This window comes from Mustela lutreola, chromosome 8 (assembly GCF_030435805.1).
Source record: "Mustela lutreola isolate mMusLut2 chromosome 8, mMusLut2.pri, whole genome shotgun sequence".
Classification (NCBI taxonomy): domain Eukaryota; kingdom Metazoa; phylum Chordata; class Mammalia; order Carnivora; family Mustelidae; genus Mustela; species Mustela lutreola.
The window spans coordinates 139,423,469-139,449,388 of NC_081297.1; the positions used below are offsets into that span (position 1 = coordinate 139,423,469).

At 52.7% G+C, this 25,920-nt stretch overlaps 1 protein-coding gene across 2 annotated transcripts in view; it reads left to right on the plus strand.

The window, feature by feature from the left end:
* Positions 1–1,623: 1,623 nt before the first annotated feature.
* The window catches only part of TOM1 (target of myb1 membrane trafficking protein), a 41,755-nt gene continuing 17,458 nt past the window's right edge, over positions 1,624–25,920 (plus strand). Inside the window, exons 1-4 of one of the 2 annotated variants that reach the window (XM_059186808.1) lie at positions 1,624–1,789; positions 21,711–21,795; positions 24,670–24,748; positions 25,709–25,858. In XM_059186808.1, the coding sequence (XP_059042791.1) occupies positions 1,738–1,789; positions 21,711–21,795; positions 24,670–24,748; positions 25,709–25,858 (366 nt within the window). In that variant the 5' untranslated portion in view covers positions 1,624–1,737. The remainder of the gene's footprint in view (positions 1,790–21,710; positions 21,796–24,669; positions 24,749–25,708; positions 25,859–25,920) is intronic. The other variant, XM_059186809.1, reaches the window with a different exon arrangement.

Here is a 25,920-nt window from a genome sequence, read left to right on the forward strand (position 1 = left end):
TGATGTCAGGGTCCTGGGATCTAGCCCTGCCCAGCAGGGAGTTCTGCTTGTCCCTCTCCCTCTGCTTCTCCCCCTACTCATGTTCTGTCTCTCAGATAAATAAAATCTTTAAAAATAAATTTCCATGTATTAGTCACCGAGCTAGACAATAGTGGCAAGCAAAGTAGACAGTATCCCAGCCCTCACGGGGTAGCCAGACTAGTGGGGAGAAGGGCATTTATGAATAGGTCTCATCAGCCTTATTAAAACACTTCCCAGGGGCGCCTGGGTGGCTCAGTGGTTTGGGCGGCTGCCTTCGGCTCGGGTCATGATCTCAGGGTCCTGGGATCGAGCCCCGCATCGGGCTCCCTGCTCTGCAGGAAGCCTGCTTCTCTCTCTCTCTCTGCCTGCCTCTCTGCCTACTTGTGATCTCTGTCTGTCAAATAAATAAATAAAATCTTTAAAAAAAAAAAAAAAAAAAAAAAAAAAAAAAAAAAAACACTTCCCAGCACAAGGGTACATGACTTCCATAAAGTTCTTATATTGTACAGTAAAGCTACCAGCCCCTGTGGCTGCTCAAACAAGTTAACACAAGGAAGTGATTAAGTTGTAATTTAGGTTCTCCATCATCCTAAATTTGTACAAGCTACTAGCCTTTCAAATTAAAAAGTCACAATTACCTGATCAATTAAATACCCTGCAGGAGCCCAGACTACCAAAGCAGCGGTTATTGTATCTTGGACAACATATGATCAAAAGAAAAAAAAACATAATGGGTCAGATCTGATCTAATATCTGGTTCATAGAAAGGTTGAAGAAGATCTTAGAATCCTAAAACTAGGAAAGGCCTTTGAGATTCTTGAAATTTTTAACTTGGGGTCTACTGCTGTACTTCGGGGACCCCAGAAAGTCCCCGAAGTTTAATTGTATCTCTGCCCTTTTTTCTTCAGAAAGGTTGGTGGTTTTCTTCAAGTTCTCAAAGGAGCCTGTGACCTAAAAAATAAGAAAAGTTATACAGTCCTTGATCTAATTCCTGCATCTGGAGAAAATGGAAGCTCGCGGACCGAATCACACAGTAAATGGTAGAGATGGGTCCCAGGCCCCACTTGTAGCTACATCTAGGTGCTTTCTGCCACTCTGGGCTCTAGCCCATTCCTCGCTGCAGATCACTGGGTTGGTTCTGTGTCAAGGGCTAGCAATCCGCTGATGCCTCCAATTTTAGATAAGTGAATGTGGGGGGCAAGCAACTTGCACTTGCCGCAGGGAGGCGTGGACATCAGATAGGAAGAGCCCTATCAGGGCAGGGAGACAACAGGCCAGACGACGCTGTCAGCGCCATTGTAGTCTGGTGAGGTCACTGGAGTGAGAACTGGTCTGAGCTTGCTACGTAACCTTATCCGAGTCATTTCCCTGCTCTGACGCCCGGCTGGACAGAAGCGCTCGAGTGGTAGGTCACGCCCTTAAAAAAAAACACCGGGGCGTGGCATCTCTAAGCCACGCCCCCAAATCCGCCCCAGGCCTACGCGGTGCGTGGAGTCCACAAACACCGAATGAGTGGCAGTGAGGTCATCGCCCTCCGCCTCCGGGCGCCCTACCCTCCACGTTAGGGGCGGGGCCTGTGTCCAGGCTCGACTCCCTTACGCCCCGCCTCCACGAACGCCTCCTCGCGGACCGTCCGGCACGTCACGTGACAGATCGGCGGCGCTGGCGGTTGCTGTCAGCTGATTCCCCCGGTTGGTGGCTGTGGCAGCCGCGGCGATGGACTTTCTCCTGGGGAACCCGTTCAGCTCTCCGGTGGGACAGCGCATCGGTGAGTCACCAGAGGCCCGTCTAGCCCCGCCGCAGGGCCCCGCACCCGGCCTCGGTCCCCCGGGGCGCCTCCAGGTCTCAAACCACGGTCCCGAGGGAGGTTGGAGGGGAGCGAGGCTAGCGTGTCTCTCCCCGACCTGGCCCCGCCCAGCCTCCCGCCTACCTTGATTGACAAAAGCCATGGTCCATTAAGGAGTCTCGACTTGTGATGGATGTCCATTCCAGCCAATAGCTAAAGAGGGAGGGCGGGTCCGGGCGGCCGCGGCTCAGCCAATGAGTGGCTGCTGGGGTCGTGAATCCAGGGAGAAAGTTTTGGGGGTGGAAGGGGCTGCTTGGTTTTACCGTTTGGGGGCTCCTGGCCTGTGTCCCTTGTCGCCTCCCCAGCCCGGGTCGTGGCGCCTGGGCTCTTGCCCACTCCCTCCTGGCTCTCCGGGCTCTCGGGACACGGATACCGGAGAAGGGCTCTAAGTCCGTTCTCTCAGGACCAGGAGACCAGGGCTTGGCGTCTGGACTGGCGACTTGAGGGGACCCGGCCAGGCCACCCTGCTGCGCCCGGGGCCCGGCCAGACGCTGGCGAACCTGCCAGACCAGCAGCAGGTCGACCGCACGGTCACAGACTCCCCGAGCTGGAAGCGACCTCAAGAACACCTGATTCTGCCTCTCTGTTTCTCGGTGGCCGGGTGGGCCAAGCAGCCTGGCCCGAGGCACAGGCTCACTTAGAGCCCAGATCCTGACTACCCTGCCCTCTGCGGACGGGAGACTTACTAGCTCTGTGACGTTGCTTCTTTGCTTCCTCACCTGTAATTAAGGGTATATTAATGGTCCCTGCTTTTGTGGGGTTGTTGTGAAGGTTCAACGCGTTAATAGTTGTGAGGTACTTAGAACCGTGCCTGGCACAAGGCCTTGCTATATAAAATAAAGTGGTAATACTCATCCTCTGTTACTGAGGTACCAAATGAGGGTGGGGAATCTGGAAATAGCTGAGCAGTGGATGTCACAGGTCCTCCTTGCTGTGCACCAACAGGGGGAAGAACCACAGGCCCTGGCCCAAACAGCTAACACTTCCCCAAGGGCAGTCTGAACGGGCCGCTCGAATTAGGAAACTGTGGCCAGTACTGTGAAATCCTTCCTTCATCCTCCTGATGGCCGTTAGTGTTCAGTCCAGACTAGGAAAATTGGAACTTTGAGACATTCTTTCCATTCTTACTATCTTGGAAGCCAAACCCACTTCACTGTCAACCCAGCTCTGCGACATAATTGGCACCACGGCTGTCTGTGGCTCTTCTGAGGTTTTGTAATCAAATTTATCCAAGAGAGGGGTGGAAGTCCAGGATTTCTTTACAGGCCAGAAAGCTCCTGGACCAGAGAGGGGAAGCTGCCCTCTGAGGAACACCCTGCCGCTCCCGGCCACACACACCCAGCAATGAGTCATTGTTTTGGAGCTGAAAAGAGAACACAGCTCTCCCCTCATCTTTATTTCTCCAAAAACAGATACCACTGCTTTCATCACATGCCAACTTTGAGACTTCTTACTTTAAAAAAAAAAGAAATCTGATCTTCAAAGTCAGCCACATTGTCTGAACCTTTCTAGAGAAGCTCACCTGGGCTCTGGGCCTGAGCTTGTCAAAGAAAAGAGTTTCTCTTCTTATCCTGAGGGTTGCCTGCCTGACACAAGAAACAGTCTGCCCAGAGAAAATACTACTGTTATGATAGCTTAGAGCCCAAACCAAATTTTACTACTGAAAGGGTCCTTACCCTGGGGGTCTTCTAACTCAGGGTTCTACTCAAAATACCCTGGAAGACTTGTTAAAGACAGAGTTTCTGACTCTGTAGGTCTGGAGTGAGCCCTACAATATGCATTACTAACAAATTTCCAGGAGATGCTAATGCCACTGGATTGGAAACCACATGTTGGAAAGCTCCATTCTAGCCCATCCCCTTCATTTTCTGCAGGAGAAGACTCTGACTCGCCCAGGCCCCCGGTGAATTGGTAGTGAAGCTGTGATGAACCCCCTAGAACCCATGAGATTTGAACCAAAGCTGAAGAGGCTCTAAAAGTAGAATTAAATGAAGAATCGCTGCCATTTGAGTAAATGCCTTTGGTATTCCATATGTTTCTTTTAGAGAAAGAGAGGGAAGGACTGCTGATTGGCGGTGATGGTTGGTGACCTAGTAGTTCTATAAACCGGAGGAGGAAAAGAACCTCCAGGCTGCCATCTCCATCCCCTTATTGTGAGTAGGGCCGTGTAGAGGTGACATCCCCGAGCACAGCGAGTGCCGGTGATGCTTATCAGGGGTGAGTGTCACTCAACTCACAAAGCCCTCCTCCTCCCATGCACCCAAGCACCTTGGTGTTTGTCGCTCCCTCTGCCCGGGGGCCTGCTCCAGTGTGCCTCCTTCAAGGCTCAGGCATTGTCCCCTCCTCCTCTCCTGCCTGCTTCAGATCCAGCCATTGCTTTCGTGCCCTTGCATCTCCCCCGCTCCTTGGGCTTCCTCACTCTCTGCCTTTGGGCTATGAGGCTCCACTGCCGCCTCTCCGGGTGGTGGTGAGAATGAAGCAGGCCACTCCCTCTCCCACAAGAGCGCCTGGCACATTGTGAGTGTGCGGGAAACATTAGATCTTGCTGTCCTCATCGTTGTGTTTATCATTTTCACCATCGCACGCTGACAGAGCAGTGGCCCATGCTGTAGTACTTGTGTGTCTGGGTGTCCCCAGCTAGACTGAATTTCCTGAGAGCAGGGACTGGACCTCACTGGTCAGGACCTATGCCACCCGGCATGGCCCCTGGCCCCATAGTAGGAGGGAAGAAAAGAGAAAAAGAATAACATCTTGGGAGCAAATACCATGCACCAGGGACCATGTCTGGTTATTAACATGGTTATTAACAGTTGGTTAAGCAACTGCCTTCGGTTCAGGTCATGATCCTGGGGTCCTGGGTTCGAATCCCTCATCGGGCTCCCCCTGCTCTGTGGGGAGCCTGCTTCTTCTCCCTCTGCCAGCCACTCCTCCTGCTTGGGGTCGCTCTATCTCTCTCTCTCTCTGGGTCAAATAAATAAATAAAATCTTTTGAAAAAAACAAAACATTCACAGTGATACTGTAGGTTTTGCTGTTTTTTCCATTTCACAAAAGTAAGTGTGAGGGAACATAGCATTTCACAGTTGCTTGGGGTCGGGATCCAGAGCCTCCATCCTCTCCTAACCCTTGCCAGGCTGTATCTGGCTGATCAGTGCGTATTCGGAATTTATATTAGTCCAGCCCTCCAAGTGCCACAGTTACTGCTCTACCCACAGATTAGCTTTGCTGATTAGGACCTACGTGAGTCTGTGCACATTGCTGGGTCACTCAGCCTTATCATTCGGTAGGAGAGCTTCCGGAGCAGCAGCCTGTGGCTGAGAGGATTCCAGATCATTAGTGTGAAGTGGTGTTGACACAGCTCTCTCCTTGCAAGGATTTCAAAACCCTTTCCAGTATCCCCAAAGGACAGATCCTATGGGTTGTTTTATAGACAGATGTCAGAAGGCAACCCAAGAAGCCCATTGCCCATTTCTGACCGTCAGCTCCTCCCTGGCACTTTGAGTCAGAGACCCAGCTGACTCAGAAAGCATGCCATGTGCACCAGATGCTGTCAACATTGGTTGTCCTCGAGGACCAGCCCCCGGTGCTTGGGCTGGAGGTGGTGGTTGCTGGACATGCCAGGGAGCTCCGAGCCTAAGCCGAGCCCCGGGATGGACGGGAGAGGGGCTGAAGGTAGGCAGAACTGCCCTTGGATCCACAAAGGCCAAGCCAGGGGAGCTACAGGGAGGAATCGTAGAGGGGGGACCCCAGGTGTTAGTAGAGAGAACACCTGCGGCCTTCTGGAGGGCCATTTTGGGAGAGATGACCTGGAAGCCAGACTCACTGCTCAAGCAATGTCGAGGGAACAGCAAACTGGGAGGCAGGAGACCTGGGCCCAGCTCCAGTTCCACTCCTAACTGTGGCATGTCCCCTCACCATTGCCCATAGCCTGTGTGCAACATACTACCTCCGTTCTCCCTCTACTTCAGAGCACCAAGGAGGAACAGCCAAGGGGACAGATGAGCACAGGGAAGGACAGGCACTGGAGGGAAGAAGGAACTAACGACCTGGAGAGCAGTGATAGAACGGCTCCGTAGACTTGGAGGGCAGAGAACGACGTCAGCGGCGTGGAACTGGGGGTCTGCACACGCAGCCCTCGCCCCTTGCATTGCTGCTAGAGGGTGAAGGTAGAGGCCGGACGGAGGGAGGCTGTCAGGAGGATTCCCACAGTGGCTGCCAGGAGCAACTAGCCCATTATCCACAAACTTTCTGGAAGGGGCTGGAAAGTAAATGTCTACAGTTCTGTGGGCTGGTGGACCCTGTTGTGACCACTGAGCTCTGCCATTGTAACAGAAAAGCAGCACAGACCATGTGCAGGCGAATAGGCATGGCTGTGCTCCAGTCAGATTGTGGGCACTAAAATGTGAATTTCATATGTCATGAAGTAATACTCTTTGGATTTGTTTTTAGCCATTTAAAAATGTGAAAACTATTGTTAACTTGTGGGCCATACAAAAGCAGACTTAACTGGCCCGTGCGTTCATGGTTTGCTGATCTGGATCAGACCAGCTGGCCAGATGTAGAATAATGGAAGGCGTGTTCCCCAGAGTAGGGTCCCGGAGAACCCCACCTCGTGGATGCCCAAGGTTGTTCCTGTCCTGGGCCTCTCAAGTCTGAATCCCTCCTACTTCCCACAGTGTGCCCAGCTGGTGGGGGGGCTCAGGTCTTGGGTCTTAAAGCTCTGAGTCCCTGATCTCTAAGTGCTGGAGCCAACTTAATCCACGTCTCTGTCCGGACGACAACAGGGAACAATGTCTAGAAAGGGCTTTGGGTCAACCGGCTGTGTGGTGCGCGTGGTTAGGCATCCAAGATGAGCCTTGAGTGCCACCGAATGGTCTGAGTCCTGGCTCAGCCTCCACCAGCTTTGTTACCTGGGGCAAGTTACAGAACCTCCATGGCCTTCAGTGTCACAGCTGTGAAACAAGAATGTTTTACACAGTACCCCTCGGGATTGCCATTTGGCTGTGTTGGGCGGCACGCAGCCCCATGCCTGCCAGACTGTAAGAGTCCATAGCTGTTAGCTGCTGTGATTTCTTTACTGGCGTTACCATCGTTGCTGGGGCATAGTGTAAATTCGTGGCAGAGCCAAGGTTTCAACCCACGGCTGTGGCCCCAGTGCAGCTCCCCTGTTGGCCGTGCTGTCCCTGGGCAATGAGCAGTCACTGGCTGATGGCAGCCACATTCCTAGGTCGGGTTTCAGGCTGTGGGGTGGATCCCATTCTTCCTTGGGAATTAAGGCCTCTGCCTGACCCTGGGGATAGAACTGGTGAATAGGTTTTATTCCCTCACTGAGCTCAAAGAAATAAGAGTCAAGTGCCGGATTTCCGCACTTCTGGTTTTAGAAAAAAACCCAAACAAACAAAACCTTCAGTGTCTTCTAATTAGCATGGGGCCACCCCCCCCCCATGAGAAACAGGGATGAAGGACAAGTTAACTCTTTACCACCTTACCAAGGAGGTCTAGGCCAGCACCCCGCAGGCTTCTGTCCCTCATGCACCACCTTTGTGATTTATGTCTGACCTGTGTCACCTTTCATTTTATTTTCATAGCGTTTTCCTTTTACTGGCTTGCCACTTTTAAGATTTTTTTTTTTTATTTGACAGGGGGAGAGATCACAAGTAGAGCAGCAGGCAGAGACGGGGGGAAGCAGGCTCCCCGCTGAGCAGAGAGAGCCCGATGTGGGGCTCGATCCCAGGACCCCGAGACCACGACCTGAGCCAAAGGCAGAGGCTTCAATGCACTGAGCCACGCAGGCACCGCAGGCTCGCCACTTTTAATATGACCTCATCCTGTGTAATTCTATCCGTGAAATCATGAAGGAATTCACATTTATTTTTCTCTTCCACATTAAAGTAACTGTGCACCTCTAAAAATGTCCACGTTTGCCCCTGAGCCCACTTAATGTATGCTGTGTGGCGCTATTGGTCACTCTGATGACAGCAGTCTGAACAAGGTCAGAACTTGGATCCTGCCTCAGAAGATCCAGTGTCAGTACCAGCTCTGCCCTTTCCCCGCCCTTTCTGTGCGTCCCCCAGGCAAATGACAAAAGCTTTGAGAGACTCCTGCCTCCGCAAACATGGGGAAGCACACTGAAAAGCACTAGGGAGAGCCAAACTGCCTTGTAAGATCCATGGCGAGGAGCTGGGCTTTGCTCCTGATGGAGGAGGAGGGAAGGGGAGAGCCAGGGACGAGGGTGAGAGAAGGAGAGAACAGAATCCTCCAGACTACATGAGGCTCAGACCCACAGAACCTAAGAAGTGACAGAGGTGGCCCCTGCTCAATGGCAACTTGTTTGCATTGATGTGGTATAAACTGTGGGGTGGTTAGCTTTATATGTCAACTTGGCTGGGCCATGGTATCCACAGATACTTGGTCAAACATTATTCTAGATGTTTCTGTGAAGGTATTTTTCAAATGAGGTCAGTAGACTTTGAGTAAAGCAGATTCTTCTCCATAGTGTGGGTGGGCCTCGTCTAACAAAGTGACGGTTTTAATAGAAGAAAGGCTGGCCTCCCCAGATGAGAGAATTCCACCAGCAGACAGCCTTTGGACTCGAGCTGCCTTTGTTCCCTGGGTGTTCAGCCTGCTGGCCTGCCCTGCAAACTTTGACCTTGCCCAGCCTCCACACTCAACTGGAGCCAATCCAGTAAAATAAATTTCTCTCAGTAGGTAAAAAGAGGTGAGAGGAAGGACTGAGGGAGGGGAGAGGGTGTCGTCAGGAACGTCTTTTACACTCACAGAAGAAGGGAAAAGAATGTCCCAGGCACCTTGGCCAGCCATGTCAAACTTCTGCTTTCACGGCCTTGCTCCTTCGTACGGGACAGTTTTACCAAACCATCTTCCTCGTAACTGAAGCTGTTCTTCAGTTAGCTGCTATAGTTAGCTACGTGAACTTCAAAATTGCGGGTTGCAGAAGTAATGCCCTCGGTAAGGTATTTTAGAGTTCCTCTTGTGGCCTGTGGTTACAGAATGGCAGGAGAGAGGGAGCCAGCGTTTTGAGGAAGGACGGCTCAGCAGCTTAGGAAACTGGTAGAACTTTCCATGCTGGGTCTGGAGAGACTTGTTCATTTGGGGCGAAGGCCTCGAGACAGTTTGCTGGCCGAGAAGAAATGGCTTCTCTATATATGTGATTTAAAAATCTCATTTGTTTGGGGCGCCTGGGTGGCTCAGTCGGTTAAGCATCCATCTCTTGATCTCAGCGCCGGTCTTGCTCTCAGGGTCATGAGTTCAAGCCCCATGTTGGGCTCCATGCTGGATGTGGAGCCTACTTTAAAAAAAAATCTATTTTGTGGAGTGCTTGAAATTTTCAAACTTTTTTTATTGGTATTTTGGTAGTCGATAACATTTGTTTTCATGACCAGTGTGCGTGAGGCAGGATACTCACACTTGAAATGCATTCTCTTATTTCCTCCTCACACGGCCCTGGAAGGCGACTGTTTACTTTATCCCCATTCTGCAGGGGACAAACTGAGGTACAGAGAGTTTAAGGAATTCATTCAGGATAGGGGTGCCTGGCTGGCTCAGTCGGTAGTGCAGGCAATACTTGATCTTGGGGTCATGAGTTTGAGCCCTCTTCAGGGGTAGAGTTTACTAATTAGTAAATAAATGACTAAATATTCTTTTAAAGAAAGGGGAATTCATTCAGGGTCCCACAGCCAGTGAGTCACGACTTAAAGTGGGATTCGTCTTTGTCCAGATCCCACTCTTTTTTCGCCTCATTGCTTCCCCTTAGAATTAAAAGGAGGGTGCTGGGTTTCCTTTTGAGTGAAAATGTCTGGATCCATCTAGAATGATTTTGTTTGTAATGGCTCTTTCTGTAGTTCTCCCCCACCCCACCCCCATTAGCATATTGGTTTCATCCTCATACTTGTCACTTGTCCCTGTGTGGCAGGAGGCTCAGGTGAACAGGCCAGCCGCCCTGCCCCTCTTACCAGGGGAGCAGAACCTTGCTCAGAAGCTGGCTAGACCTGCATCACCTGGCCACTTCTAGCTGCAGGGAGACTAGAAAAGCTGTAGCCGGTGGAGAGTGAGTGCCTTCCACAAGGACAAATTCTGTAGGAGTCAGCTCCACAGGGTGGAATTAATAAATATCTAACAAAGTCATAGAATGTGTTAATACAAATACAGTATCCAGTGTGGGCAGCTGAGTGAGTTCGCTTGCTGCATTTCCAAAAGGACTCTGAGCTGGCCTGCACCCCAGTGGGATGGGTCAGAATGGCAGGGCTCTAGAGATCACATCTAGGATGGCAGGGTCACAGGAACTGAAGACGTTAGTGTAGAGGACAGATTAAAGGGAGACATGGTACTTTTTAAAAATATTGAAAGGAGAGGCGCTTGGCTGGCTTAGTTGGTTAAGCCTCCGGCTGTTGATTTTGGCTCAGGTCATGATCTCAGGGTTATGAGATCGAGCCCTGTGTTGGGCTCCTCAGAGTTCACTGGAGGGTCTCCCTCTCCTCCCTCTGCCCCTCCCCCTGCTCAGGCACCGAGCTCATTCTCTAAAACAAATTCTTTTTTTTTTTTTTTTTTTTAAGATTTTATTTATATATTTGACAGAGAGAGAGCACAAGCAGGCAGAGAAGCATGCAGAGGGAGAGGGAGAAGCAGGCAGCCTGACACGGGACCCGATCCCAGGATCCTGGGATCATGACTTGAGCCGAAGGCAGTCACCTAACCAACTGAGCCACCCAGGCCCCCACAAATCTTTTCAAAAAGTAGTCAAAAGGGCACCTGGGTGGCTCAGTGGGTTAAAGCCTCTGCCTTCGGCTCAGGTCATGATCTCAGGGTCCTGGGATGGAGCCTTGCATCAGGCTCGCTGCTCAGCAGGGAGCCTGCTTCCTCCTCTCTCTGCCTGCCTCTCTGCCTACTTGTGATCTCTGTCTGTCAAATAAATAAATAAAATCTTTAAAAAAAAAAAAAAAGTAGTCAAAGGACTGCCAATTGGGAGAAAGATTAGATTCTACACAATAGCTTCTAAGGGATCAATGGGGGTGGAAGGGGGGTGGGGAGTATTACATTTAAATTAAAGTGTGACAAAGGTTTATTATCCCGGTGTGTGTGACCTCATCCTTCATTCAGTTAGTTATTCAGAAACATGAACCACAGGTTTATCAGGGGCCGGGTCTCGTCTGATGTACCGAATTCCTGACTGGTGATAATCTCCACCCTTGAGTTCACATGCCTAATGGGAGAGACAGAAACAAAGAAATCAGTTCTGCAGTTCTTTCAGCAGCCCCACCAAGCAGAATTGAACAGTTGGGGCCTGTGAAAATGCTGTTGGCCCCAGGAGGGAAGGAGCCCGCCCTCCAGTGGGTCCAGGAAGGCCCCATGTGGTGAGCTGACCTTGAGCTAGACTCAGGAGCACGATTGAAGGTGGGGAGACAGGCAGGAGCACATTCCTGGAAGGTGGGCCCGCTCGCAGCACAGAGCCCCGAAGGAGCAGGACCTCGGGGTGTGGACAGAAGGCCTGGGTTGGGTCTCCACCCTGAGCCCTCCTGCCCAGCCCTGGGGCGGCCCAGCTTAGCTCAGGTCCCACAGCCGAGTTTGGTTTGAAGTTGCAGGGTTGGGGTGTGCACAACAGTGTCTTTAAACATCCAAGGTGTTTGTCCTGAGCTTATCACCACCTGGGCTCAAGCTACAGGCACCACGTTCCCTCGCTAGCCTCCCAGAAGGGAGGAAAGGAGAAGGGGGAGAAAAGGCTTTCTCCTCCGTGAGGTGTGCCTCTGTGTTCCGGAAGGGATGCATCTCCCCACCACAGTCTGGAAGACAGCCCCCTGCCCCCCAGGGACCAGAACAGGGTGGCTCACCTACTTCTGGAGCAGGTGCTGCGAAGGGGAACAGTACTGGCGTCCAGAGCAGGGAGGGGAGGGCGACTGCTGGGTAGACTGCACAGTCTCTGCCGCCGGGGGTCTTGGCACAGGTCCGCGCCTGCCTTGGGGCTGGGCCATCCTGGGCCGCTGGCTGACTTCCCTCTATCTCAGCAGCCTCGCCTTTCTCCTCCGGCTGCCTCCCTCCCCCTGGATTTTCTCCCTCCCTCGGGTCACTTGTCCCCAGTACCTGAGACTGGCCTGCAAGCCCCTCTTTCTCCTCCTCTTCCCGACATCCTCCATGACTCGTCATGGATTCACTCACTCAGCAAGTGCCTTTGCTCTCCCGAGAACCTTCTTTCCCCCCTGCCCAGCCCGGCACCTTGTGCTCTGTGCTCAGCTCAGACCTTCCCTATTCCCTCTGCGGGTGTTCAGCGTGTCTCCTGGCTCTCCAGCACCCCGAGCTGGCCTCCGTCATGTCACTAAGCTCTGAAAGCGTTTGTCCAGCTGTCGTCCGTGACCACTTTAGGACCAGGGTTCTGTTCATCTTTGCCTCTCTAGCACCTGCCACAGAGGGACAGATAATACGGCTCCAAGAATGTCATGGGAGGGCAAAAAGGTGGATGTGAGGGAGATGGGCTGGAAGAAGGTGAGGAGAAAGCAAGTCGAAGGGAGGGGGAGTGGGCTAAGGGGCGCCAGGCAGGGGATGGAGGCAGATGCGGATGGGTGGGGAGTAGGGAAGTGAACAGAGGGCGGGTGTTACTGACCGCAGATTCCAAACATCAGATCGTTTCACTCATAAATATTTCAGTATATCTCTATAAGGTAGGGAATAGGATTCTTATTTAAAAACAAACAAACGGGTGCCTGGGTGGCTCAGTGGGTTAAGCCTCTGCCTTTGGCTGAGGTCATGGTCTCAGGGTCCTGGGATGGAGCCCGGCATCGGGCTCCCTGCTCCGTGGGGAGCCTGCTTCCCCCCCACCCCCTGCCTGCTGCTCTGCCTGCCTGATCTCTCTCTGTCAAATAAATAAACAAAATCTTTAAAAAAATAAAAATTAAAAATTAAATATAGAAACAAACAAGCCGTAGTCACAGTACCAGTATATAAAAGTATATATATGTGTGTGTGTGTGTGTTTTAACAGTAAAGCCTGGAAGGAAGTCCGCAGAGGGATCGCTGGCTCCTTCGGGAGGCATCAGCGGGTGGTGTTTCCAGTGGAAAGATGGTCAGACATGCGAGCCGACCCGCCACGTCATTGTTTTTTCACAGGCAGCTGACTCCGGCTGCGTCTCTCCCCACCAGGTCTGGAGCCTGCCCCAGGCTGGGTCGTAGCCTAGGGTGAGGACAGGTCTGCGGTTGTCATTGGCCTTGAAGGCCATCCCCCACTGCTTACAAGCCACATTTCATTGAACCTAAGACACCACGGAGAATGAAAAGAAAAAAACTGCCCCAGCTGAGCTGTCAGGCCATCATTTGTAAGAGCCACCCCGATATGAGAGGGGTTCAAAGTGGAAAGGGGGAAGGGAGCTTACAGACGCAGAAATACAGTGTGTGGTACCTGGGCAGGTGGGGCCGGGAGGCAGGGGCGGGGACTCAGCCGAGCCGAGCAGCAAGACGGTCTGAGGGCCAGGCCATTGGCCTTCCGCAAACACAGAAGGAGCCGCTAGTCTTGGCCCAGCAGAGGTAAGGCCTTGAAGGGCCCAAGCAGAGTGAGAGGCGCAGGGGTTCAGAGCCCCGTGCTCCTCGCCTTCCGGGCAGGGGACCTCAGCTGCCCCCTCCGTGGTAGGGACTGTGGGGAGGTGACCTGAGAGGAGGCCTCCTGAGCAGCTTGCACAAGCTGACATTCAGTGAATGCCAGTCATTTTGTCACTATTACTCCTGCTGTTACTGTCACCCTATGGGATGATGGTCCAGGTCACAGTGACACAGTCCACCCCGTTGGCTGATACACTGAGGAGCTGGCACTGGGGTTTGAGCCTTAAAAGATGAGCCGGGATTAGCCGGCTCATCTCCTTTCTGTTGGCATGTGAGATCTCATACCTTGTCTTAGCTCAGCGCCCTGTCTTTTCTGTCATATCCCTTGCACCTTTGCGATGGCGATTGTGACCTCCCACTGGACCATGAATGTGCTGAGGGCAGGAGCTGCTTGGTTTTGCTCAGCAGAATCTCCCGGGTGCCTGGATGACAGCAAGCGCTGAGTATGTTCTAGAGGCACAGAAGGTAGTGGTGAAGAATATGGATTTGGTAACCAGAACTCGCTGAGTCTGAATCTCTGCTCTGCAGTATATAAGCTGTGTGACCATGGGCAAGTCATTGACTTCTCTGTGCTCCTTAGTTTACTCATCCTCTTAAGGGCATGGTGAGGGATTTGTGCCAAGTGCTGTGTCCCATACATGGTGTCCATTACTGGTGGTGATGGTTGTCATCGTCACCTGTGACACAGGTGCCTGACCAAATGGAAGAAAGACATGCCGGGCACAAGCAAAAACAAGGCCCCAAAGGGAGGAGAAGACAGCCAGCTGTGGCGGAGGTCAGTCCCACATGTCCCTCTCTGCCCTGAAGAGTTCAGGTTTTTGACCCCCAGGCAGTTGAGGGCATGAGGGAATCCTGGACAGTTTTTAGATAGGAGAAAGTACTAGCTGGGTTTACATTTGAAGAAAAAAGTGTGGCGGTGACGTCCAGGCCTGGGGGAGGTGACAGGTCCTGACTGAAATCTTTCACAGTGATGACAGAACTGGGGACAACTCAGAGATGCCTTGAGCAGCTGGAATTCCCAGACTTGGTGATGGTGACTGTTGGAACATGCAGGGTGGTGGGGAGAAGGCTCTAGGCCGCTCCCCTCAAGGCTGACGTGGGAGCAAACGGTCAGCGGGCTTAGAGTGCATGGCACAAAGCCGCCGCAGACGCGGACTTCTCCAAAGCAGTTGAAGAAGCCACAGAGGCCACTGTCTTCAGCTGTTCGGAGCCCTCCCAGGAGTGAGCAGGCTGGGACCAGGGGCCCAGAGCTGGCATGTCTCTGGGGCCACTCTTGCCTGCTCTCAGCCCAGGTCATTGCCACAGTGCTTAGCAGTACTTGGGGTTGCTCTTTGCCTGACGTCGTGCATGCATTGTGTGGCTGAAAAGTCGCAGCACCTATAAGGCAGGCCGTGGGTCTCCGAGGGGAGAAAACAGAGACTACGCCGGCCCCAGATGGCAGCTCCGCAGCCTGAACCCCAGCAGGGGTTTGCAGGGCCTGGCGTCCTCAGGAGCTGGGGACAGGAGCCCCACAGCTGCCCGGGACGTGGACGGTCACCACCCACCGCCCAGAGGACGGGAAGCCGGTTATTCTTCTGGAACTGGTCACCACTGCCAGTATTTTTCTTCCTTGTTTCCAAAATAGCGAGCTGGGTTACTTTTGTGGTTGAAAACAAAAACAAAACGGATATCCCCAGATTCCTGTGGGTTTAAATTTCTGCTTTTATGGAGTATGCCGACCCCGTGGAAATGTTCATTAAGGAAGTCTGAAAAGTCTCCCACACCTGCAGGGAGTTGGCTGCTCTGGACACATTGTTCTTCTGCTGAGATGGCCGGGGTGGGTCTTGTGTCCCCTCTGCCACTTCCTCCTCTTCCTTTCCCTGTTTAGGCTGACAGCCAGCACACCCCCACCGCCCCACCCCCTAGCAGACTGTTCTGGGCATGGCTCTGCCCACTGCTGGCAATCAGGCCTGGAGAACTGTCAGCCCCGTGGGGCCGGGCTCAGACCTGGTGCTCTGGGTCCGCCCACCCCTGCCTGACTCCCTGCCTCGGCCTTCCTCTGCCTCATACATACCCCAGCTGCCCCTCACCAGCAAGCCTATGGTTCTAGAATGACCCGAATCCCTTCTAAAACCGTGCTGATCCTCCCCCCCCCCAGGAGAAGAGAGGTGCCCCTCATTTTTAGAGGTCGCCAGGAGGGTCTAGTTGAGGAAAGAGGCCTGCTGGTAAAGCCAGGGATCCAGGAGGAGGGGGCAGGAGGACGCCTGCCCTCCTGGGGTGGCAGAGCTCCCTTCCCCCCGAGGACCACTGTGGGACCTCACTGCATCTCTGTTTCCTCGTCAGCTAGATGAGGGCCGTGATGCACACCGTGTGGCGTCGGGAGGATTCACCTATGTTCGTATATCAGCAGCCAGCTGGGCATTTAAAGCACCGTTGCCAAGGAAGGGCATGTGGGCCGATCCTGGGGTTCGGGAGCCTTCGGAGGACTGGGGGCATGGGAGGAACAGGGTCACTTCCAGGTTTCAGAAAGGTCAGTCCTGGGTAGCAGGGGGCATGAAGGGGAAGGAGCAAGGCAGGAGGGGCGGAGGCAGTGCCCTCTGCTGGCCAGGCAGAGACAGATGGCAAGGCGAGAAGGGATCAGGTAGGTTAGACTCAGGAGCCGGAGTGGCCAGAGCATTGTGGCCTGAGGCCAGGGATGACTGTCCTCTGGCCCACATGACTGGGGGTCGCGGAGCTGTGGTTTCTGAAGGAGCAGCACATTCCACGTACTTGATAAGCCGCTCTCCCCCAGACTCTCCAGAATGGAGCTTGGCTCCCTCTGCCCAGAGAGGCACTTGTCCCGCTCTCTTCGGTTCTTCCCACATGGCGCAGTAAGTGTGTAGTCCCCAAGGGTGGGGAGTGAGACAGAGACACAAAGAAGCCACACTCAGGCATCATTGTGGCATTAAGGCGCCCACCTTTCAGCCCTTTTAAAGGAACCCTTCTTCATCCCCTCCCGCAGCCATAGTCTAGGGAGAAGAGCACCCCGCACTGCCACTGGGTCCCTCCCTGGGTGCCCCAGCGGCCTGGCTTGTGCCCTGAGCCCCCCTAGCATCCATCTGTCTGCAGGACCTAAGGTAGTACCGAGGCCAGGCCAGTTTCAAAACTGACGTCACAGAAGCCACAGCTTTAGGAAGCTGACTGCCAGCCCAGCCCCGGCGTGGTCCTGCGGGATGGGCCTGCCTGCCTGGTCACGGGGCCTGGGCTCAGAGGAGGCCTCAGCCCCTCAGGGCACCATAGGGAGGGGACCGCATGTGTCTGGTCCACTGTTGCTTCCATCCCCGGTGCCTAGAGCAGGCCTGATGCAGGAGGAGCTGTACAGCAAGTGAGGGGTCCCTTCACCCCCACCAGAACCTCAGCTGTCGGTGTGAACAGAGCCAGAGGGCCTCCCGTGCAGGGCGGCTGTACAGTCACGCGGGACAGCAAGCCGCACGTGACTGCTCCCTCGGGTGCTGTTGGTAGATGGGTGACGGCACCATGCTGGCAGGGCACTGCCTGCAGGGCCAGGTGCGGGAGCCAGAGGAGACGGCTGTGACAGAGGGGGACTTGGAGAGCGCCCAGCGTCAGGACACCCAGGGTCTTACTCCCTGAACCTTAAAACATTCACCTGGGATCCTGGGATCAAGTCCCATATTGGGCTCCCTCCCCCACGGGGAACCGGCTTCTCCCTCTGCCTCTGCTCCCCCTGCTTGTACACACTCACTCTCTCTGTGTCAAATAAAAAATCTTAACACACACACACACACACACATAAAATACACGCACATAAGATACACACACATGCACACATACATACACATTGACCAGCCCTGTCTTGTCCCAGAGTTCTAACTAGGGTACAGTTGTGCCAGTCAGGGGTGATTTGTGTGATAAAATATTGGCCCCAAAAAGCAGGGGACCAGACTGTCTGTGCTGTGGTGGAGCTTATTTAATGGGGTGCCTGGGGGGCTCAAGCCTCCCGACTCCTGATCTCAGCTCAGGTCTGATCTCAGGGTTGTGAGTTCAGGCCCCATATTGGGCTCCACACTGGGTGTGAAACCTACTTAAAAACAAACAGGGCTGCCTGAGGATGGATTCTAGAAGAGCTCAGAGGGGAGTGACCCTGGTCTTGAGAGCTCAAGAATGTTGGAGCTGACTGGCCCGGACATCTTTTTTTTTTTTTTTTTTTAATATAAAAGAATTTTTTTTTAATTTTTATTAATATACAATATATTATTTGCCCCAGGGGTACAGGTCTGTGAATCGTCAGGCTTACACATTTCACAGCACTCACCATAGCACATGCCCTCCCCACTGTCCATGACCCAGCCACCCTCTCCCTCCCCCCCTCCCCCCACCCCCAGCAACCCTCAGTTTGTTTCCTGAGATTAAGAGTCTCTTATGGTTTGTCTCCCTCCGATCCCACCTTGTTTCATTTTTTCCCTCCCTACCTCCCCCAACCACCCTCCCCCCGCCATAAAAGAATTTTAAATGCTCTTGTGTAACTCCTTTGTCACTTATCTTAGAAGCAGAAAAAGCTCCTGAGGTATAAAGCAAAGCTTAGAGAGTTTTCTGATTACCACCATAATTTAGAGCAGAAGCTTCCAAAATGGGCTGATTTCATCATAGAAAAGACAAAAAGACCCATTAGGGGACGGAAAGGAAATGTTGAACTGAGAAAGAAAAAAAGAAAAATGAAGGTTTATAACTACACATAACATTCGTTTTAGGTGTACCACATCGCAGTTAAATATTTGTGTCTATTGTGAAATGATCACCACAGTAGGTCTACTTAACATCCATTGTCATATGTAATTATGAAATTTTTTTGCTATGATGAAAACTTTTAAAATTTATTCTCTTAGAAACTTTCAAATATGCAGTGCAGTATTTTTTTATTGACGTATAATGTATTATTAGCCCCGGGGTACAGGTCTGTGAATCACCAGGTTTACACACTTCATAGCACTCACCATAGCACATACGTTCCCCAGTATCCATAACCCAACCACCCTCCCTCTCCCCCTGCCCCCCCTGCCACCCCTCCTACCACCCCCCCCCGCCACAACCCTCAGTTTGTTTTGTGAGATTAAGAGTCTCTTACGGTTTGTCTCCCTCCGATCCCATCTTGTTTCCTTTTTTTCCTTTCCTACCCCCAAACCCCCAACGTTGCCTCTCAACTTCCTCATATCAGGGAGATCATATGATAATCGTCTTTCTCTGATTGACTTATTTTGTTAAGCATAATACTCTCTAGTCCCATCCACATTGTCGCAAATGGCAAGATTTCATTTCTTTTGATGGCTGCGTAGTATTCCATTGTATATATATACCACTTCTTCTTTATCCATTCATCTGTTGATAGACAGCTAAGTTCTTTCCACAGTTTGGCTATCGTGGACATTGCTGCTATAAACATTTGGGTGCACGTGCCCCTTCGGATCACTACATTTGTATCTTTAGGGTAAATACCCAGTAGTGTTTGCTGGGTCGTAGGGTAGCTCTATTTTCAACTTTTTAAGGAAACTCCATGCTGTTTTCCAGAGTGTCTGTACCAGCTTGCATTCCCACCAACAGTGTAGGAGGGTTCCCCTTTCTCCGCATCCTCGCCAGCATCTGTCATTTCCTATGTAAGGTGGTATCTCATTGTGGTTTTGATTGGTATTTCCCTGATGCTGAGTGATGTGGAACATTTTTTCATGTGTCTGTTGGCCATCAGGATGTCTTCTTTGCAGGAATGTCCTCTGCCCATTTCTTGATTGGATTGTTTGTTCTTTGGGTGTTGAGTTTGGTAAGTTCTTTTTTTTTTTTTTTTTTTTTTTTTTTGAGATTTTATTTATTTATTTGACAGACAGAGGTCACAAGTAGGCAAGAGAGGCAGGCAGGCACTGAGCCACCCAGGCGCCTCTGGTAAGTTCTTTATAGATTTTAGATACTAGCCCTTTATCTGATATGTCGTTTGCAAATGTCTTCTCCCATTCTGTCAGTTGTCTTTTGGTTTTGTTAACTGTTTCCTTTGCTGTGCAAAAGCTTTTGATCTTGATGAAGTTCCGGTAGTTCACTTTTGCCTTTGCTTCCCTTGTCTTTGGCAATGTTTCTAGGAAGAAGTTGCTGCGGCTGAGGTCGAAGAGGTTGCTGCCTGTGTTCTCCTCAATTTTGATGGATTCCTTTCTCACATTGAGGTCCTTCATCCATTTTGAGTCTCTTTTCGTGTGTGGTATAAGGATATGGTCCAGTTTCATTCTTCTGCATGTGGCTTGTCCAATTTTTCCAACACCATTTGTTGAAGAGACTGTCATTTTTCCATTGGACATTCTTTCCTGCTTTGTCAAAGATGAGTTGACCATAGAGTTGAGGGTCTATTTCTGGGCTCTCTTTTCTGTTCCATTGATCTATCTGTCTGTTTTTGTGCCAGTACCACACTGTCTTGATGATGACAGCTTTGTAATAGAGCTTGAAGTCTGGAATTGTGATGCCACCAACTTTGGCTTTCTTTTTCAATATTTCTTTGGCTATTCAAGGTCTTTTCTGGTTCCATATAAATTTTAGGATTATTTGTTCCATTTCTTTGAAAAAAATGGATGAGATTTTGATAGGGATTGCATTAAATGTGTAGATTGCTTTAGGTAGCGTAGACATTTTCACAATATTTGTTCTTCCAACCCATGAGCATGGAACATTTTTCCATTTCTTTGTGTTTACCTCAATTTCTTTCATGAGTACTTTGTCGTTTTCTAGTACAGATTCTTTGCCTCTTTGGTTAGGTTTATTCCTAGGTATCTTATTGTTTTGGTGCAATTGTAAATGGGATTGACTCTTTAATTTCTCTTTCTTCTGTCTTATTGTTGGTGTACAGAAATGCAACTGATTTCTGTGCGATGATTTTATATCCTGACACTTTACTGAATTCCTGTACAAGTTCTAGCAGATTTGGAGTGGAGTCTTTTGTGGCCCGGACATCTTACCCTCAGCTTTGGCCCAGTCTGAAGTAGGCAGAGGTCATGACTGCACAGCAGTGTGAGAGCACTAAGTGCCGCTGGATTGTACACTTTAAAATGGCCAATTTTATCAGATGTGACCTTCACCTGAATGTAAAAAGAGCCGCCGCACTTACTGCACACCTGTTTTGTGGCAAGAGCCACGCAGACATCTCGCTGGCATTATTGTACTCTCTGGGGGCAGCTCTGTGGGGCAGCGGGTGTCTATCCTGGGCCCTTCGCTTCATAGGTTATGTCTCAGGAGGCTCGAGAGGAAACTGGTCCTGTTGGGCCCCTAGGACGTGGGCCTGGGGCAGGGGAAGCAGATGGATTTAGTCTCCATTATGTGCCACTTTGGAACCTTTTACATTTTGAACCGTGTGAGTGGTTGCCAAAAGTTGATAGAGAATCAAGAAGGAACGTTTGATTTACAAAAATGGAACAAAACACCATCTCCACAGTGTCCTGTCAGAAACCAGCACCCTAAGGCTGGACCTGCTGGACTCCTGGCCCCACTTATTGGATGGGTGAACTGAACCGAACTGAGGCCGCCTCAGTGGTCAGTGGCTCTCCCGGCCCCATGAGAATTAAGTGACGGGTACCGTATGAGTCCATGTAATGAGGTATCTGGGGAGTCAGAACTGCAAAGACAGTGTAGTGGAGCGATGCCTGTGTGGCTTAGTCATTAAGCGTCTGCCTTTGGCTCAGGTAGTGATCCCAGGGTGCTGGGATTGAGCCCCGCATCGGGCTCTCTGCTCAGCGGGGAGTCTGCTTCTCCCTCTCCCTTTTCCCCTCCCTGGTGCTCGTGCTCACTCGCTCTCTCTAATAAATAAATAAAATCTTAAAAAAAAAAAAAAAAAAAAAAAAGACGGTGGTGCGGTGGAACCAGGGCTGCGGGAGGGGAGAATGGGGCATTAGAGCTGCAGATTTAGAAGATGAAATCGGCGGCGGGGATGATGGCCTGACACTTGAGTGTATTCAATGCCACTGAACTATACACTAAAAGTTGGTTAAGATGGCAAATACCCGGTGCATTTTCACATAATTTAAAAAGTAAAAATAACATAGAGATAAAGTACAGCCGGAAAACACATTAAATGACAAAACGGGACAAGGTAGGTAGCCATTTGCATCCTCAAGGCCCTTCTGGGGTGCCCAGAAACCATCCGTCATCCTCCTCCTCCTCCCTGGCTCTTCCCGCCCTGGCCCTGCACACAGCTGAGTTCGTCTGTCTGGGTGTCCCCACACCGTGACTTGTGGTTTCTTCTCCACAGAGAAGGCGACAGATGGCTCCCTGCAGAGTGAGGACTGGGCCCTCAACATGGAGATCTGCGACATCATCAACGAGACAGAGGAAGGGTGAGGCCCGCACACGGGAGGCCGGGGTGGGGCACGGGCTTGGCCGGCGGCAGCCCTGCTGGTGGCCCTTGGTTCCAGGAGGGCGACAGATGTCATCTGAGTCCCACCCTAGGCAGCAGTGTGGCATCCTAGGCATTTGGAAACCAAGAGCTGCCCCCAACCCTATCATGAGTTAGATGAGAGAGAGAGAGATGCCCCTGGGGTCTTCCAGCCCACGCGTGTGTCTCAGTGGCAGCTGACCAACTGGACCTCTTAGAATGTCACCTGAGCCACATCCTCCTGGGACAAGGCCAGCTGGCCGCCTGGGCACTGGGACATGGCCCCAAGTACCTTTCTGCATTCTGTGGCCTGGAAAGGGCAGGGGAACTCCCAGCTTTCTCTGTGAGCAAGACCAGACTTTCATTTCCTTAAGATTTGGGTCAGGGCACACTGAGAAGGCAGTGACAGTAAAGCAGAATTGAGAGCCCGTCGGCTTTAGCCTTTGCTGAACATATCCGGTACGCAGGTCACCCAGGGCATATGCCATGGAGGAGGCATCGTGGCCCTGGACACTTGGCCTCTGACTAGCTGTCACTGACCAGCTGTGTGACCTTGGGCAAATCGCCGTGCCTCCCTAGGTCTTTACTGTCAGAGGTAAAGCTCTTTCAGATTCTTCCAGCAATAAGCCCAAGGTCCTAGGGGGAGCAGAGAAGGAAAGCAGGGTCATGGTGCTTCTTAGGAAAACCCAGGAAGGGCAGCATGTGGTGTGAAGACCACAGTGATCAGGAAGGACTGCCTGACAAGGCCTTTGTTCAGGAAAATCAGAATCAACGCCCGGAGCAGACCTCTCACTTCCATCTGCATTTCTCATGGGATGATCCATTCGGCCTGCGAGGTCCCTCTCAGCCCGGCAGTGCTCTGTGGGGAGAGAGGTCAGCTGGAGGCAGGCAGCTTCCAGCGTCCACTGTGGAGCTCGGTGGGCTTGCCAAGCCGCTGGTGGGGGACACTAGGACCACTCCTGGCCTCCTGCAAGTAAGCTGGCGAGTGGTGGGCAGACGATGGTGGCAGGACCACCACGATGAAAGTGGGGGGCAGAAATGCCCACAGATCCGCAGAGAAGGCCTCAGGGCAGCAAGTCCCTGTGCCCTTGTAAATGTTGGAGGAACTGGGGGGCTCGTGCATGTCTGGGTTCAAGTGCCTGCTGTTGACTTGAGCAGTTCCTGTGTTCCAGGCACTGCATGAGGCACTAGGGACCCAGCAGTGAGCAAAGCAGATGTGACCCTCGGCCTCCCCACGCTTGTCATCTAAACTTGAGTCTCTGGCCTACCCCCTCCATTGGGCTGTGGCCTCCTTGTCGTCTGCTTTGTGATTCTAGCCGGCTACTAAACACAAGGGGCCCACAGCAATGGCACCTAAGCCGGGACCTCTGATTCCGGAAGCCGTGCTTTTTCTCTGGGCCACTCTGTGGGGAGCGGTGACAAGTCCCTTTAGAGAGCTGAAGTGGCCACAGGTGAGAAGTCCTGAGGGTGAGGAGGGGCCGCACGGCATCGGGTTGAAAACTGCCCTTATACACTTCCGTACAGGAGCCCACCGTGTCAGGGACCATGGTGCATGTCCCCTTGGTCACAGCCTTGATAGGCCTCCGTGGCACCTCCCCACCTTGCCTGCCGCCTTCACTCATGCTGGGGGACTCATGTCAGGGTTCCTGCCTTCCCTGACCTGCCCTTGACGGACTCACCTCTGAACAGGCCGATGCCTGGCAGACAGCAGGACAGGCCCCCGAGGGCCACTCAGCGGCCTAGGAAATGTTGCTCATGTCCTGTAGCAAGCTGGGCTCTGGGGAGGCAGAGTGTCAAAAGGGGACCCCATTCCCACCCTGCCCCCGTCGGAGGCGGCCTCTTTAGCCTGGCAGCCCCAGGCGGGTGCCATGTGGCAGTGCACACAGAGATGGGGGACTAGGAAAGAGTCGTGGTCAAGGCGGATTTTAGCTGTGCCTTCACCAGGTGGACATGGAAGTTGGGGGCCACAAGGCTTTTAGGCCAGAGCAGTCAGGTCAACGTGGATTTCACCTGTATAGGCCCAAGGGCGGGCTGCAGGGGTGAGGCGGTATGGGCAACATATGGGGCTTAGGGGAGCAGGCAGCCGCCAAGGCTTTCCGGGCTCCCCCTGCACTTAGGTGTATCCACCCTCCAAGCCTCTCCCTCTCCCTCCCCACAGGGCCTCCATTCTGTCCCTCCCTCCCTCTGCTTGAACCACTTCCCTGGCCCGCCCTCCTGCAGCTGGCTCCATCTTGTCCTTCACACCCAGCTGTGATGCCACCTCCTCAGAGAGGACTCCTCTGAGCCCCCCTCCCCAACACCCACCCACTCGGACTGCAGGCTCTTCTTCTCTCCCATGTTGGCATGGGTCTCCCTGGAGCGCGTGGCCCAGCACAGTGCCGGCACGTGTGGCTGCTTAGTCGAGGAGAAGGGTGGGTGGAGAGAGGAAGTGGCCAGGATGGGGCACTGGGACTCTGTGCCAGCAGCTGACTGGTTCTTAGACTTCAGTATATACGGGGGGCCCTGGAGGCCTCCCTGAGAGCTTGGTCCAGGCAGGGGTCAGGGGTGGGAGCCCAGGGTTTTACATTTTTTACATATCCTCACACCTCCCGGTCAGGGGATTCAGGTGCTGTGGGTCCAGGGTCGACACACAGAATCTCTGCCAAGTATTTATGATCTACAGAGGACTTTGGTGGGACGGTCCGTTTCTGTTGTGATTAGAATCCCTGTGTTCAACAGGAAGCAGGACCCAGGGAAGACAGATAAATAAAAACCATCCCCGTGTCCCAGTTTCTTCTGATCTTAGGTGGGCAGCCCCGTGAGTTTGATACATCCTTCCTTTTGTCCCTCTGCCCAGTCCCAAAGATGCCTTCCGAGCAGTGAAGAAGAGAATCGTAGGGAATAAGAACTTCCACGAGGTGATGCTGGCTCTCACGGTGAGTGCCCCGTCCGTCCGTCTGTCCGTCTGTGGTAGAACCACACGTCCCCCAGGCCCAGGAGGACTCCAGCCACCCTGCGGCTCCTCTCCCAAGGGCTGGGAAGGAAAGGTCTGTGGGCAGAGAGAGCACTGTACTGTCTAGAGTGCCAGCGGATGCGGAGTGGCGAGAGGGGCAGTTTGGAAAAGTTCCCTCCAGCCTGTGGGCACGGGGAGCAGACGCACTGAGGCCCACATCCCTCCAGAACCAGACATGGAGAGCTTGCACCAGACCTGCCAGCTTACACAGAAGTTTAGTGAAGCCAGACGTTGGCAGGCAGAAAGTCTGGCAGGTCACCGGGTGCTGCTGACTGGCACTTGGGACCTTGAGAAATGAACATAAAGCAAATGCCAGTGGCTGAGGACAAACCAGGTGGGAGTGGGCATCCTGGCTGTTGGAGGGGTTGGGCTGGGCTGGAGACGAGAGCAGGGCTTACAACATCCAGGAATCCAGCTCCCCGGAAGAACAAGGCCCCTCCTGCCGGTGAGAGGGAGCAGGAACAGGGAGGGAAGCCTGGTTCCTTTCTTTCTGGGGCTGCAGGGTCACCGTAGGATTACAAAGTTTGCTTTGGTTTCCACTTGGAGAGCTACCTTCCCTCTGGGCTGTGGTCCTCTTGGAAATAGCATCAAAGTTTGCTTTGGTTTCCACTTGGAGAGCTACCTTCCCTCTGGGCCATGGTCCTCTTGGAAATAGCATCAGGACAGGCTAAGCACTGAGGCACTCTGCGGGGGGCCACTAGCCAGCACCCCAGCCCCCGAATCGGGGCACTGTTCCCTCGTCTCCGTGTTCCAGGGTCTCCCTTGAGGGAGCCCCACCTGGACTCAGCCTATCCTCTGGGATGGAGGCAGAGTGCAAGGGTGGGGGTCCTGGACAACCCTCTGGTGCTCGGATGAGTGCTCACGGGCATCTCCCGGCCTCCAGGTCTTAGAAACCTGTGTCAAGAACTGCGGGCATCGCTTCCACCTGCTGGTGGCCAGCCAGGACTTCGTGGAGGGTGTGCTGGTGAGGACCATCCTGCCCAAGAACAACCCGCCCACCATTGTGCACGACAAGGTTCTCAACCTCATCCAGGTGAGTGTGGCCAGGCACACTGGGCCGAGCTCCGGGCCCTGCCCGGGGAAAAAGGTGCCCCC